Source organism: Mus caroli, unplaced genomic scaffold (assembly GCF_978045245.1).
Source record: "Mus caroli unplaced genomic scaffold, Mus_caroli_1 scaffold_10, whole genome shotgun sequence".
Taxonomy (NCBI): Eukaryota; Metazoa; Chordata; class Mammalia; order Rodentia; family Muridae; genus Mus; species Mus caroli.
Window position 1 is genome coordinate 101,402,375 of NW_028227265.1, and position 15,864 is coordinate 101,418,238.

The 15,864-nt window shown below is 39.0% G+C and overlaps 1 protein-coding gene across 4 annotated transcripts in view; it reads left to right on the forward strand.

Moving 5' to 3' along the window:
* Window positions 1-15,864, forward strand: part of Unc5d (unc-5 netrin receptor D) — a 535,933-nt gene that overhangs the window by 486,771 nt on the left and 33,298 nt on the right. For all 4 annotated transcript variants that reach the window (XM_021169824.3, XM_021169825.2, XM_029480897.2 and 1 more), the window contains 2 exons: window positions 4,600-4,768; window positions 6,351-6,578. In XM_021169824.3, coding sequence (XP_021025483.1) covers window positions 4,600-4,768; window positions 6,351-6,578 — 397 coding nt within the window. The remainder of the gene's footprint in view (window positions 1-4,599; window positions 4,769-6,350; window positions 6,579-15,864) is intronic.

The window sequence follows — 15,864 nt, forward strand, 5'->3', positions numbered from 1 at the left end:
TTCCTGCAACAGAATACTGGAAAACATTCTCCCCAAGTTTCCTATATCCATTCATTCATTGCTCCATTCATTCATCCATTCGATTTCAACATATCATTTAAAGTTTAAACACATTTTCCAGATTAACGAGAACTTGGAGACTGGTAACAGAATTTCTGTCTCCTGTGATGAGGTTTGGAAGCGCTGCTGTGTATTTAGTACCTTTGCTGTATACTCCCCACCCCCATGTATTTACACATGGGAATAAAATGCAGATGTGTACACATGAACAAAATATTTGTAACCTTTGTGAACAAAATGCCCCTTTATCCCAAATACATCAGCATATTTAACTGTGGGGTTGGATGTCATCTTATGTGACAACATGATTATCATAGTCAGATAATTAACATTGATAAAATAATATTATCTAATGAACAAAGCTCTTTGCGGAAATGGAAACTGTAAGCTGATTCGTTGTCTGTGAGCCATGGGCATTTATCTTTAGTCTATTTGAATCCGAAGTCCTTCTGTCTTTGAATTTTATAACAGTGAAAATTAAACCTGCAGAGGGACTATGCTGTACACTTCCTAGCAAGCCGAGTTCCTCTTGTATGTCCCAACGATGAGGTATAAGTTGTGAGATATAAGTTGGTAATGCACAAGAGGAGATGCTGAGTTGTTGCTGTTGTGTGGCATCTCCCAGTGTGCTCTGTCTATTCCTTCAATTACTGGCAATATTAAGGTTGACAACTTGTGTCAAGTTGTACATGGCAAATCACCCATGTGAAACAATAGTTGCCTTTTGTAATTACCAAGTACCTTGTGGGGAGTACTTTAAAACTATGTAGTTCTTTAGAATGCCTCACATCTTCCCCTACTAGATGTATACTAGGTTTGTATCATTTACAATTCTAGGTTAGAGCAGGAATCTCTGTGGCTCTTAAGTGATGGTTCTCTGTTTATTCCTTGGTATTTGGTTGTTTTTAAGTTTTCTTTATTTATATCAGTAGCTCCTGTATGTTTTATATACCTTCCTGTGTCCTTATACTTTGTACATTGACTTATTTTGAGTCTCAAATTATGGCAGATTTGTTCAGTGGGAGTCCCTTCAAATGGGCTTCGGTGTTCTTCTTGTCAACAAACATTTTGAGTGGTTACCATCACCATTCTTAGACACTAAGAATATAATAATGAAGAAAACTTTGAAATCTCTAGGCTCGTGGAGAGTTCATCTTAGCTTGGAGGTGACAGGAGAACAAATAGGATAGTCCATTAGACACATTGATGAAAAACAAGACAAAGGTCAGCTCTTGGTGTAGGGAATGTCCCAATTACCAGGGCATGGGCAAAGAGTGCCTCATTAGTGGATGTCATTTGGACAAAGCCCTGAGCAGGACAGGGAGCCCAGTGGCTGTCTGGAGGACATGTCTAGTACTGCAGAGCAGCAAAAATAGCCCCAATTCCTCAAGGTCAGAGCAAACTGGCATGAGGCTGAGTTGAGAGCAGAATGGAAGGCAAGGACCAAGTAGGAAGACCAGCCTTGTGACCAGAGTTCCCTAAATCCCAATAGTGTGTATTCCTTAGGCAGTGAAACTTGTGTTAAAAAATGATCTATTGATTGACACATAGACATAATGCTGAATAAATATGCTGACTCAGATAACAAAGTTCGAAAGAGAAGACCCAGATCTCAAATTATCTTAACACACAGAAGATCTAAATTATAGGCATATTTGCATATTCCTTTATATGTATGTATATACATCTAGAGATGGACAACAATGTAATAGTTTTGTAACAAAGGTCCTAGATAAGACTTTTCAATCTGGGAAGCATTCTAAGTTATGTGATGAGGTAAACTAGTTCATACTATGGTTCTGAAGTCACTGCTGTTAATAGATGCAGTTATTATTAGCTCACAGCAATTTTAGAAAAAATATGTGTGTTGGCTTTTCTTCTAGCAGGGACATGAATCCTCCCTTGTCATATATTATATAATGTGAGAAAATGCAAATGCCATCCAAGCTTTTCTTATAAAGCTTTGTCTTTGTCCACACTCAATTAAAGGCTTCTCTCCCCAGGCTTGTCCTTAAATGTCCCGAATCATTAACTGTGACTAAACCTGCATCCTATTCTCCATCCCCATCTTAATTTGGGATGTTACAAGAGCCAGCAATTTGGCCAGAAGTCTCTTGATGGTAACAGAAAATAAAGATACAGCCTGAGAAGAGAAGTCAGGAGTTGTGAGTCAAAAAGTTAGGGTGGTTTATCTGACAGCCTGTTGACTGATGTCTCTGGGACTATATATAGTAATTGCATGTCTTCCCGGATGTATAAAAGGTTTTAATTAATATTTGTAAACCTCTCTGATGGTCATGAATAGAATGTGACAGAAAGGGCAAATTATTATTACTAATGTAAATAAAAATTAAGATATTAAATTTTATTCCTTCACCAGGGAGATATCAGTAGATATGCTTTTCAGAGAAGGAGGATTACATATAAACTTTAGTGTTGACTTGACACTTGTGGTGGGACCCAATGCCCACTTAGCACAAAGCCCTGGTACTCTAATGCCCAGCATATTATGGCTGTGAGTGCTGATGCTGCTTCCCGTTATGACTAAAAGGCATCTTTTTATGCACAGTGAGTGTGCTGGTTCCTCTAATTAGCTGATCTCAGTTCATTTGGCATTAAATAATTCTCCAAATTCCCATATGTTAGAACAATATGTTCAACGAGGGGGATGGTTCCCCAAAAGCAATTAGATAGGTCTTTTAGAAGAGCTTGTCATTGGTCACTCATAGGTATCCTTGCTTCTCTTGTCCATGATGAATGTAGGTGACAATTATAAGAAAAGTGCTGGACCCTCTGTCCAAGTCAGTGGTAGCCATCCATACACAGGCCACCTCAACATCCTGAGAATCCACTCTTGACTTTCACCTGTTTCTCACACCTTGAGTATATCATTCTAGGCTTTCCAAAGAATATTTGCTACTGCTAACAAAGCGTTGCAACCTCTGTTGCGGCTCAAATGTAAAGGCATGGGAGCCTCTCGGCTTAACATATGCTTTGCTTACAGAAGAACAACTGTAAAATTCAGGAATTTTAAGAAAATATTCTGTTGAAAGCATGAGTAGTGCTTCACAAGGAAGGAAGGTGACCAACCAGGTGATAGTGTTCAGCTCTGTCTTGGAAGCAGTAGATGTGGGGGTCTGCTGCTCTTTTATATAACCTGCATTTAGTCCAGTAGGAAACTATAGATAATAAGCTCAAGTGTGGTCATGAAGAACTTGAGGTAGTCCAGTGAATGTCAAAACAAGTGATTCAGAAATTCATAGCATTTAGGTGAACTCCTAAATGATGTTTCTCCTACATAAGACCATGAAATGAGTTTTATCCTTGAGAACTGAATTTCAACTTTATGCTGCTAGGGCCTTGCTCTCGGGATCCAGGATGACACATATACATGTCTTCCTGAGCGGAGAGAGTGGAAGTTTTGGTAATATCTAACTGACCTAGATCTCAACATGCACTGTTCATCTGTGAGTCTGCAATTACTTCATTGATCATATCATTATATTTCTTACAAGTGAAAAAAGCAGAAATCAAGGAAGCGATAAAATGCCTGTTCTGCAACACTCAGGCAGTTGGAAGAAATTAAGTGGGATTCCTGTTATTTTCACTCTTTTTTGATATATAAAAAATTCATCTCCTGTTGCTTGTGGGGAGAGCTGAAGAAACCTGAGGGCTGAAGTGTAGCTCAGTGGCCCTGTGTTCCATTGTCAATATGGGTGGGGTGAAGGGAGCTTTATAATGAAATGGGGCCAATCAGGTATGACACCTTCACTGAAATTTCACTTGGGTTTTCAGGTTTTACAATAACAGTTTTGCTGTTAATAATTACAGCACAGGAAAACCTAAACTCTAGACTTGGGTGAAATGGCTTTAAATTCAGATTTGAAAATTAGATATCCTGTACATGATTATGTACATTTATACCTTCCCACTGATCAATCAGTGTAAAGTATAATGATCAATCAGTGTAAAGTATAATGGAGCGGATATGTTTGTATATTGCAGAAATATACATTAAATATACATTAAAAGAATATATACATTAAAAGAATATATATTCTTTTAAACCAGAATAATCATGTCTAATTTGTATATGTTCAAGGTAGTGTTTTGTTGTGTAATAGCTTGTTTCATCATTTATTAGCACTAAAATATTACTGAATATATTGTCTGGAGAAAGGAATTTGGTATTGAGGCAACCAAGTTTTGTCAAATTCTTGGGATTGTTTTCATTGATAGGACAATATTAACGTGAATGATCATTTGATAGCTGAGGTTGGCTCTGCAGATGCATTTTAGGGTTCTTTCATTCTCTCCTTATTTCCAAAAGTCTGGTTGTCAATTTTTGTGGATGAAACTAGTTAAAATCTGACCATAAGTCAACCTTGGTGACTGGGTAGTTTACAGTTAAGTTCTCCAAGTCATCCCACAAAGGGAAGGCACCATGCTTTTAGACTATCCCCATCTGTAAGTACATTCTCACCTGATGTCCCTCATCTTTTTCATGCTTCTCGGTCATCTCTTTTCTCATCTCTGAAGCCTGCAGTCAGATGGATCTGAGGTCCTCCTGAGTCCTGAAGTCACCTGTGGGCCTCCAGATATGCTTGTCACAACTCCCTTTGCGCTGACCATCCCTCACTGTGCAGACGTCAGTTCAGAGCACTGGAACATCCACCTGAAGAAGAGGACCCAGCAGGGGAAGTGGGAGGTGAGATGCTGTGTGTGTGTGTGTGTGTGTGTGTGTGTGTGTGGTGTTTAAATGGGAGTTGGGTTCTGTGCATGGCTTAGATTTAACCTTAACACTTCTTGTTACAGCAGATCAGCTGCGAAGCTGTTGAACATTTCCTAGTTGCCAAGCAGTTATGGAAATCATTTTACACAATCCTCTAGGTATTTGCTAGCCTTTTCAAGTAATAATGGAAAACAGAGGCAAAGTATAATCCAGAGCTGTATGGTCTGAGAACCCAGTAGTAATTACCCACAGAGACACATATGCTATGTACTCGCTTGCTGAGTTTCCGGCCTTCCTCCTAGGCCGTGTCCTTTTCTGAACTGACATTACGCTGTGTCAATGAGGATTCTGCTTAAGGAAGACAGGCTACATTGATAAGTATCCAGGAACACTGTATGTGCCTACTGTATGTTTAAAGCATTAGCAGATACATGGAAGGTTATTACCACTGCCTCCCTGTATGGATAAGTACATGTAAGGAGAGACATCTCAATCTGAGAGAGGCAAGGGAAAAGAATGAGAGTATATAATAGGAAGATAACAAGCAAAGAGACAGACAGTCAAAACCAACAGTGGCTTCAGCAGAATTACAATTTTAAGCGAAAGCGGTGATTTGCCTGTCTTAAGAATTCTTTATGTCCAATTGAAGTCAGTTTGCATCAAACCGGGTGAACTATCTTATTGGAACCCAGTAACCCTCATGTGCTAGTCCTGGGGTCTTGCCTCCTAGGAGGTACTTCAGGCAAAAGAAGTCCAAGAAAACCATGTTTCTCTTGGAGAAAATACACAGCAGCAGCAGTGGATTATGTGTGCCGAGCACAGCTGTATCTTGAGGCCAGTCCATTTTCTTTGAGAACACATCCTGCTATGTACTGGGTCCTGGCACTGGGACCGGAGAATGTTTTGGGCAAAAAGGTTCATAGAGGGGTCACGTTGTAGTCTTCTCCCCCTTGTGTTTTGTTTTGCCTTGTTTTTTTTTTCCCCTACCACTTCATTTCTCGGCTTTTCCTCACAATCTTCTCCATCCAGATGGTGTTAGATTTATGCTCCACCAAACCAGTCACACATGCCTAAGTTCTTATCAGAGAGGCTGAAATATTCTAGTTCTTCTTATCCAAATCATTTACTTAATGGTCCCCTGTGAATGATTGCGGCAAAACGAGAAAGGATAAAGTGTTGGAGTGAAAATAAACATCAACTTAAGGGTATTTTAGAAGGTTTTCAGAAATAGATCTGGGGGAGGCAGTAATAATAATGTAAGTTTGCTTATTGAGGTTAATGTTCAAGTTCTTAAAAACTGGTATTAAGCAATTAAATGGAAATGGAAATTTCAAAGCAATCTTTGTTATCATTCCTATTAAAATGGACAGCACACTGTACATAACCCATTTCATGCATTCTTGCCTCCAGCTGTTATCTTAATAGAAAACAACCATCTAACATTGATATTTAAGACAATACAATATTTTGGGAGAGTTTATTTATTTAAATCCATGTAAACTCTTGGGCCCGATGGTGTTTCCGAACTGAGAGAATTTAACACATCTTTCTCTAACAGGAAGTGATGTCAGTGGAGGATGAGTCCACATCCTGTTACTGCCTCTTGGATCCCTTTGCCTGCCACGTGCTGCTTGATAGCTTTGGAACCTATGCCCTCACAGGAGAGCCAATCACAGACTGTGCCGTAAAGCAGCTCAAGGTGGCTGTGTTTGGCTGCATGTCCTGTAACTCCTTGGATTACAACCTGAGAGTTTACTGTGTGGACAATACTCCTTGTGCATTTCAGGTCAGTCTTGTTACAGTTGTTCTTTTGGTACTGTGAAAATAATGATTCCCTGTATTAGTGACTTTTCTATTGCTGTGATAAATTACCATGGCAAATGGCAACCTCAAGGAAAACATGTTTATTTTGGCTTATGCTTCCAAAGGGATAGAGTCTATCATGGCAGGAAGCTGGCTGATCATATTTCTGTCTACATCAAAGAAGCAGAGAGAGGGAATGAGAAATGGGGAAAGTCTATAAACTCTCAAAGCCTGCCCTCAGTTGTTATCTCTTTTAGCAAACTCCATAACCTCTCCAAACAGTGCCCCACACTGAGGAACAAGTTTTCAAATACATGGGCCTTCAGGGGACATTTCTCATTTAAACCATAACAGCTTCCTAAACACCAGTATCAGTAGAAGAGTCTTTGATAGAAACTTAGAAAAGTACCCACAACCACTTTGAACAAGAGCTATGTGTGTGTTCCATGCAGGAGAGATGGGACAATTGACACTCAAGATGGGGCAGAGATTAAGTTCATACACAACAAAAACACGTCTACTAATTAAGAAATCCTCTAAAAGTATGATCGTAATTTAAAAAATGAATCCAAATGTGATACGTGTTGGAGAAGACTTTTAGAATGTTTCACAAACCTTCATGAATGGATGGCATTTAAGAGCAAAAGAGAAACCTGGTAGAGAAAGGAAAAGGCACAAAGCACAGAACAGAGACGTATTTGGTGTGGAAAGAGCAGTGAGAAAATTGCCCAAGTCTACTGAAGTTAGGAGTTAGGAAACAATGATGATAAATCATCTGTCACCCAGCAGTCATATCCTATCAGGACACCAAGTCTAATAGTGGGCTATTAGGGCAGAGGTAGTTCAACATCTTTTCTATTTTCAGTGCTTTTAATCATATAAGATACATCTTAGATTAGGTACTCCTGAGGAGTGAGGTTTATTAATAGAAGCAAGGATAATGCAGGACAGACTGTGGAGGCTTTGCCCAAATTTAAATAGCGTAGCTCTCCTGACACACCTCATTCCAGATCTGAGCTATTCCTGTCCTGGGTCATTAAGTCCATTATGCAGAGCATTTTCTCAGTAACTAGGTTTTAAGACACTGAACTAGAAAATTCATGTTTACCAATAGAAGAGACTCAAAGATACAAAACTTAAACATAAGCTAAGAAGGTAGTGATTCATGACAAACTACATTACCAAACCTCCTTCCTTTCCTATCCTGAAAGAAACATAATTCATTGCAAGCGACATCCTTAATCTTAGCTCCCCAAAGGGACTTGCACATATATATATACACACACACACATACATACGTACATATAGACATATATACACACATACATACATGTATACATACATACATGGAATTTTGTGAAGCATTCCAGTGGAGCATTAACCCTCATCCTACAATTGCTATTTTGTGCTCTCATTTGCCCTCCCTCCCAGCCCACAAAGGAGAATCCTTTATTAGAGACAATGCACAGTCTCGTCATCTGGGATTCAAGAACAAAGACTGAACAGCTAACTGTTATTCATTGTTGGGATTGCTACATTCACTAAACAGTTGTCTAAAATGTGCCAACGATTCCAATGAGGTGATGCTTACTAACTCAGCCAGGTGTTACAGATGGAACAAAATGGAGTCTTTAGAGGACTTTAGGAGTCTATAGAGGACATCCAGTCTCCTGGCTCCTGCAGATAATCTACTGTTGATTACACTCCCTCATTGCCATCAGAGTCAGCGCTCAACCAGCTTGGAGTTTCTTTTGAACACTAGTCTCACTTATACATGCACCAGTAAGACAGACATTTTTCTAGAGGATTTATTTCCAGTACTTTTAGACAATCTATTTTCATTACCATTGATGCAACCAGATTTTACAGCAACTCAAACGTTTGAACAGATACGCATTGCAAGAGAAATCCTAAGAACACTTTAATCCCAGCTTCTAATTTACTATTTATTCCTGCTGGCTGTCCACCCTTCCCAGACCTAGGGAAAATGCTGGTCTCTCCCTGTGGAGTTCAGGTATCCTTACTGCATTATTCACAAGTATGCCTAAGTGAGTAAAACCTTAACTTTGCTTAGGAAAATGTTTCCCAGTACATGTACCTTTGAAGCTCACTCATTAGATCTTCTTACACTGGTGACCTTTTACCTCTCCAATTACCAGAGATAAAGAAGGTTTTCAAGTAGTTCTTGATGTCATGTGTTATTGGAAGATATTTGTGGGAGCTGTCATGAGTAGCAGAAACCACACCTCCCTTCTAGATTTCTGAGACATCCTCCACCTGGAGTGTACAACTTTTAAAAATTCTAGATAGAGTAAAGCATGCCTTTAAGTTTTTCTGCAAAAGACTTCTTTATTCAGAATATAATCATCTAATTTTATGTATTCATTTCCTTGTTTTCTTTCATCCATCCATCTACTCATCTGTCTGTCTGTCTGTCTGTCTCCTTTCTTGTTAGTTACTCATTATATTCTGTATTTTCATCTTGGTATATAATGCATTCATAACTTTCCACATAGAATCCTTAGTATCACTTTAATACCTTCAATCATCCAGATTATATTTTTATGGCTTTGTGTGTGATATTCATTAGTAGTTACTAACCTGTTTAAACCATCCCATTTTTTCCTGGATGCAAGTGAGATGAGCTAAAAAATACTGTCTACATTGTTTGCTTATTTTCTATAACCTTCATAGTGGTACCCCCACATCTATAGAAAAATATTTGGTTTGTAACATGTCCAAGATTATTAATATACCATGAAACTAAAAATTAAACAATGATATTCTGGGTTTTGCTAATTAGCAGTTTAGTTTCTAATTTTAAGTATGTAGTAAAAGCTGTTAAATAAATATATACAGTACTGGGAAATAGTCACGAATTCATGATAATGGAAGTTAGCTGTTATTAACACTTGTGCAATTTTGGTTGTATGTATTCAATGTACATAGAACTGTTTATCACAAGGGCATTTTCAAAAAAGAATCTTTGTTATATATTGAACATGTCATGAGCCTCCAGAGTCCCCTAATCTTCCCTGTATCATACCTACACCTACTTCCATTAGACCCTCTCAGTTTATTTTCTGTTGCTATGACAAAAAGATCCCAACAAAAGCAATGTGTGAGAAAGGGAAGGGGGGGTTAGCGCGCGTTTCTGATAGAATATATAGTGGTGGAGAAATCAAGGTGTCTAGACCTTGAAGCAGACATTACACCCAATTCAGCACAAGAGAAAAGTTAATGTCTGCCTGGATGCAAGTGCTTAGCTCATTTTCTGCATTCTTACCCAGTCCAGGATCTTCTGCCTTCAGAAGTAGTGGCAATCACAGTCAGTGATTCCACCCAAATCAATCCTCCCCATAGATAAAGCCAAGAGCGACCGGATCTGAACAGCGTCTCATTGAAACTCATTTCCAAAGGGACTCTAGGTTCAGTCAAGTTGATGGCTAACAGCAGCCATCACAGGCCTTTTGTTCCTCTCAAGAATTTACCATGTATTTCCATGCCACACACATGATACTATGTATCTATATAAAATCTAGAATAGATAAATAAAAAAAACTAGCACAGCTTTGGTCTTAGACTGACTTAATTCACTTAAAATAATCACCACTTGTATCAATTTTTCTGCAAACATCACTTTGTTTCTTACAACTAAAGGGGAAAAAAGTATATACATACCACCTTTTTCCTCTTAGTTCCTTTGTACTAGATACCTAGGCTGGTCCTAAAATTTAGCTATAGTGAATAGTGCCACAAGAAATATTAGTGTTCAAGTATCATTGGAAAAAATTGACTTAGAACCCTTTGGGTAAATACCCAAAAGTTGTATAGCTGGGCCATATAGTAGATCTATTGTTAGGTTTTTGTTTGTTTTGAGAAATACTGTTCTATACTGATTCTGATAGTGGCTGGTCTAGATTCCACTCTCACCAACAGAAGGCAAGAATTCTCTTTGTTCACATGCTTGCAGAATTTCTTTTTATTATATTTTCTTAATGGCTGCCATTCTGACTTGGGTAATATGGGATTGCAACATGGTTTTAATTTTCATTTCTAGATGACTAGTGAGGTTGAACATGGTTTTATATGTTTATTGGCTGTTTGTACTTCATCTCTTAAGATTTATTAGTTCAGTTCTTCACCCTGTTTATTGATTGAATTATTTGATTTTTTTCCCCTTGCTTAGGTTTTTGAGTTATTTGAGTACTCTAGATGTTCATCTTCTGTCAAGTATTTAGCTGGCAAAGATAGTCTCATATCCATAGCCCCCCTTCACTGTACAGAAGGCTTTTAATTTTATGATATTTCAGCTGTAATTGTTAACATTGTTTCTAAGTGACTGCTGTCCTATTTAGGATGTCTTTGCTTATACCCCTGAATTAAAGTGTTACCTCTACTTTTCCTTGTAACAGTTTCTAAATTTCAAGTCTTAAGTAAAAATCTTTAACACATTTGGAGTTGATGTTTCATTACACAGTTTATTCAGTGGCAATGGGTGACTAGAATAGGCTTTGTCATATGGGTGCTACTGTGTGTGTGTGGATATCAGAGGACTCTTTATGGAGGCTGATTCTCTTCTTTCAGCATGTGGGTGGGGCTGGAAGGTCAAATTCAGGTTATCAGACTTGAGAGCCAACAGCTCTACCCACTAAGCAAACTTGCCTGCCCTAGGGTTGATTTTGTATAGGGTGATTGTTTCACTCTTCTTCATGTGAATATCTGCGTTTCTCAGCAATAGCCGTTGAAAGGCTGTCTTTCCCGTGATGTATATTTTTGGCATTTTTAATAGAGCTTATGTTTATCAAAATTAGTATGGAATTTTTCACAGAGCATTTAGGCAGATATTGCCCATCTTAGAAGTTGTTGCAACTATCACTATAATGAAATGTTTATCGTAGTTAGGACACGCTTGTGACAACTGTTGTATTTATTTCATCTTAAAGCAGTGATAACAAATATGTGCTCAGCAACAGTTTGGCTCTTATCCAGGAAGGGAGGCTGCTGTAGGGATGTGGCTATGTCTTTTGTCTCATTCATAGCTCTCTGGGAAGTTCTTTCCCCTAGAACACTTAAATTCTAAAAGGCTTGGCAAAAAGATGAGCTTCCAGACCAAATCTATGTGTCTGCTAACACCTGATTATGGCCAAGCAATACGGTGCTTCTGTCAAATAAAATTCCATTTAACGAAGTTGAATAAACAGACACAGCCTCACTTTTCCATCCTGCCTCCCTTCCTCCATCCTGCCTGTAGGGCTACCCTGCTTAATTCTAATCTGTCTGTGCCACTCTGGGTAAAAGCAAAACGTCTTCAAATGACCAAAGCAAAACGTCTTCAAATGACCAAAGCAAAGCAGCCGTCTCGCTGCCTAAGATATGTTTTGATGTAGGTTTCAACGTTTTAAGATCTGTCCTAAGAAAGGCATCTACAACTGACTTCATAACAAATTCGACCAACTCAGGTGTGCTGCTAACAAATAAGAAATGTCAGCTGCCTAAAGGTGAGAGAAGAGCGAGCTGAGGAAGGCCAAACGAGTATGGTGCTCTCTCTGCATCTTCTGCAATGGCAGGAACAGCCATTTTGTGCCTCTGTGCTGACACACAGCCTTCTTGGATGCATCAGAGGCTTGAGAATTCAAGATACATTTTCAAAGGAGTTACATTTAAGACCTGATTTTGTTACTACATTTTATGACACAGTGACATGTATGTACATGCGTAAGTGCACCCCATGCACACACACATACATACACACACCACACACACACACACGTAAACTTTAACATGAGGAAAGCAAGGAATTTGGATCTCATTGTATCTTCATCTCAGAATGTAAAGAATAAAAACACAACAACTCATTTTTCCTCTTCATGGCACTCGGCACTTCTATTCACTACCTCTCGGTACTCATTACTTACTTGGCATTAATGTGGATTTAGAACCTAATTTCAAAGGATTTCCTCCAGATGTAGTTCTTATGTTTATCAATAATGCAACCATGGGAAATAGTGTTCCTGTAAAGCATTTAAAGGAAAACAGCACAGCAACACAATGTGTCTATGGGTGTCTGAGTGTGTAAGTTCAAACAGTTTTGTCTCATAAATATGTAAATTCAGCCTGCCTCTGTTAGTATCCCTGAAGCATACCTGAATATTTCTGGCTGTCTCATTAAATCAACATAAAGAGCTCAGTGAGCCACAGTGTGCAGGTTTCTCCTGGCTGCTGCATCAAGAGCTGGATGGCTTGCAGGCTCCAGTATGAAATGAAGAAGTCGAGGGCCCGGTAAAACCATGGTTCCGAGCATCTCCGGCACATTCCATGTAGACAGAACCAGGACTTCTTGTTTCATTAATGAAACCAGTGAAACAGTAGGAGAAATTTAACAGGAAGCCAAAATCGGCCAGGCTGTCCCTGCTGAGGATTCAGAATGAGTTCAGTAAAGCTGCGGGCATCGCTGATTCACAAATCCATGTGTCCTTAGTTACAGTGATGTATGCTTATAATACCAGTACTCTACAGGGAGAGGCAGGGGAATCCTTTGTTCAAAGCCTGGTGGTCAGAATATCAAAACTACATCTAACACCTAACAACAACAACAACAACAACAATAGCATTATGACAAAATTCCCCACCGCTAGCAAGCTCTTGAGAAAAAGCAATGCACTGTACATAGCATTATGCTTCTCTGGCAAGGTCAAAGTAAACTTTTAAAGTTCTTTGTACATGACAGGGTTTTTTTGTTGTTGTTTTTTATTCTAAAGTCAGCTAGCTATAAATTTATGAATATGTAAATATAGTGATTAGTTCATGATTAGGCCTTTTCATTTAATAATTACTCTGCTTCAGAATTGATATAATTGCTTAATATTTTGCTGAAGACTAGGCAATAAGGTTAATTGCACATAGCTGGTCTTTGCAAAGCTGTACGCTAAAAGACAAAGCATAATTGTACTTATATTTAAATTAAGGAGCCTAAAGCAAGACATTTAAGAGGGTACCTCTTACCACAGGGTTATTTTAAGTAACTACACATTTATTTTACAAATTCTTCTGTCTGCATTGTTTGCATGTCTGTTAAGTCTGTATCGTATCCATTGTATATATCTGTACATTGTGTATGTGAGTGTTGTGTATGTGGGTGTTGTATGTGTTATTTATGAGGTGTTTGTGTAGGTGTGTGTGTGAGTTTGTTATAAATATGTATGTATGTGTGTGTGGTGTATATGTTATGTGTGTGATTTTTATGGTGTGTGCTGTGAGTGTCTGTGTGTGTCTGTGTGATGTACATAAATATAGGAAATCATGCACTTGTCCACATACATGTGAACATCAGAACAGAATGGAAGGTGTCTTCCTCTGTGCCTTCTAAGGCTTAGTTGTATTGGCTAAGCTTTCTAGACATGGAGCTCTTTGGCTCTTCTTATCCTTAGGCCCACAAGTCTGAGACACAGAGTGTATGGCCATACATGGCTTTCTATGCGGGTGCTGGGAATTCAAACTCAGATCCTCATGGTTCCAAAGCAAGTGCTTTTAACCAATTAGCCCTTGTCCCATCATTCCTAACCCACTTTCTACATTTTAAGTTTAAATTATATACAAAATAAATAAAATTTATTATATACTTATATATATATACATATATATATGGTAAATATATACTGACTTATACCATCTAATAACTACGTCTCACACCAGTGTAAAAGCATCCATGATAGGTGATAGTAGTCTGAATTTCCCATTACTTTAAAAAATAGTAAGCACAGTATAACAAACAGCAAAAATGTCTGTGCAAAGAAATACTGGATTATGATGAAGATGCACAACCCTAGCCCTTCCCTGCCCCTGGTCATGTACTTTTAGGCAAATAACATTTTTGGGGGGAGAACCCTAGGGACCTTAGTAGGATCCCCTGTAAATACAGAGCTTAGTGTACATTCATGTAAATTATCATTTATGGATACATATATTCTCATACATGAATACAGCATAGTAATTGTATGTCAACTGCTTGGTGGTGTATGATGGCATAGCTAAATAATGGGTACCAGCCTGCCCATAGCTCCAGTGGATGCTCCTTAAATCTTCCATGAAGGAACTACTAACTCAGTTTATTACAATGCCATGTCTTACCCCACTGCGCATTTAGAGTTGATTAGGATTAATTCTCATCCTTACCCTGGTCTTTTCCTACCACTGTGCATGGAAGACACAAACCACATGCTGTAGCCAAGTTAGCAGCATGTATTGACATGAAGCCTGGTATAGTGATTGTTGGTCACATGTATATATGTAAATTAACTAAGAACATAGGCTGCAGCCATCACTGCCACATCTCTAGTGCTTTTGTAGCCATCATGGTTCATGGTCACTATGCTTGTTCCCGGTGCACAAGTCCCAGGAAAAGTGCTTCCCACGAGTAAGAAGACAGAGCTGCAGAACATGGTGTGGATCTCAGTCATTTCATGCAGAAGTACTAGAAGAGCATCCTTCCCATGGGCCACTGGTGTTAGCTTGCTCTGTATTGCTATGAAAACTACGCCGTATCCAGAAGCTACTCAGAGAGGAAAGGATTTACTTGGTTTTCTTGTCTTGGTCACAGTCCTTCAAGAAGGAAAGTCATCAAGTTCAAGCAGGAGCACGGAGTCAGAAACTGAAGCTGGGCACGCAAAGGAGCATTGCTTTCTGACTGGCTCAGCTGAGCACCTGAAGGAGCACTGCTTCCTGACTGGCTCAGCTGAGCACCTGAAGGAGCACTGCTCACTGACTGGCTCAGCTGAGCACCTGAAGGAGCACTGCTTCCTGACTAGCTCAGCTGAGCACCTGAAGGAGCACTGCTCACTGACTGGCTCAGCTGAGCACCTGAAGGAGCACTGCTCACTGACTGGCTCAGCTGAGCACCTGAAGGAGCACTGCTCACTGACTGGCTCAGCTGAGCACCTGAAGGAGCACTGTTTTCTCCATGGATTTTTCAGTTTTCTTTTTTATATACCCCAGGACCACACTCCCAGGGACAGTGCTACCCATACTGTACTAGATACTTCACATCAATCAATAATTAAGATACCCCACAATTTTCCCTACAAGTCAATGTGATGGCGTCATCTTCTCTGTTGAGTATTCTCCTTCCCAGATGACCCTTGGTTTTGTCAAGTTGAAAAAAAAAAAAAAAAAAAAAAAACCCTAGATAGCAAACTACTCAAGAATAAAAACAAACAAACAAAAATCATTTTAAAAATTGTCCATCATTCTATACACCTATAAAACTCACA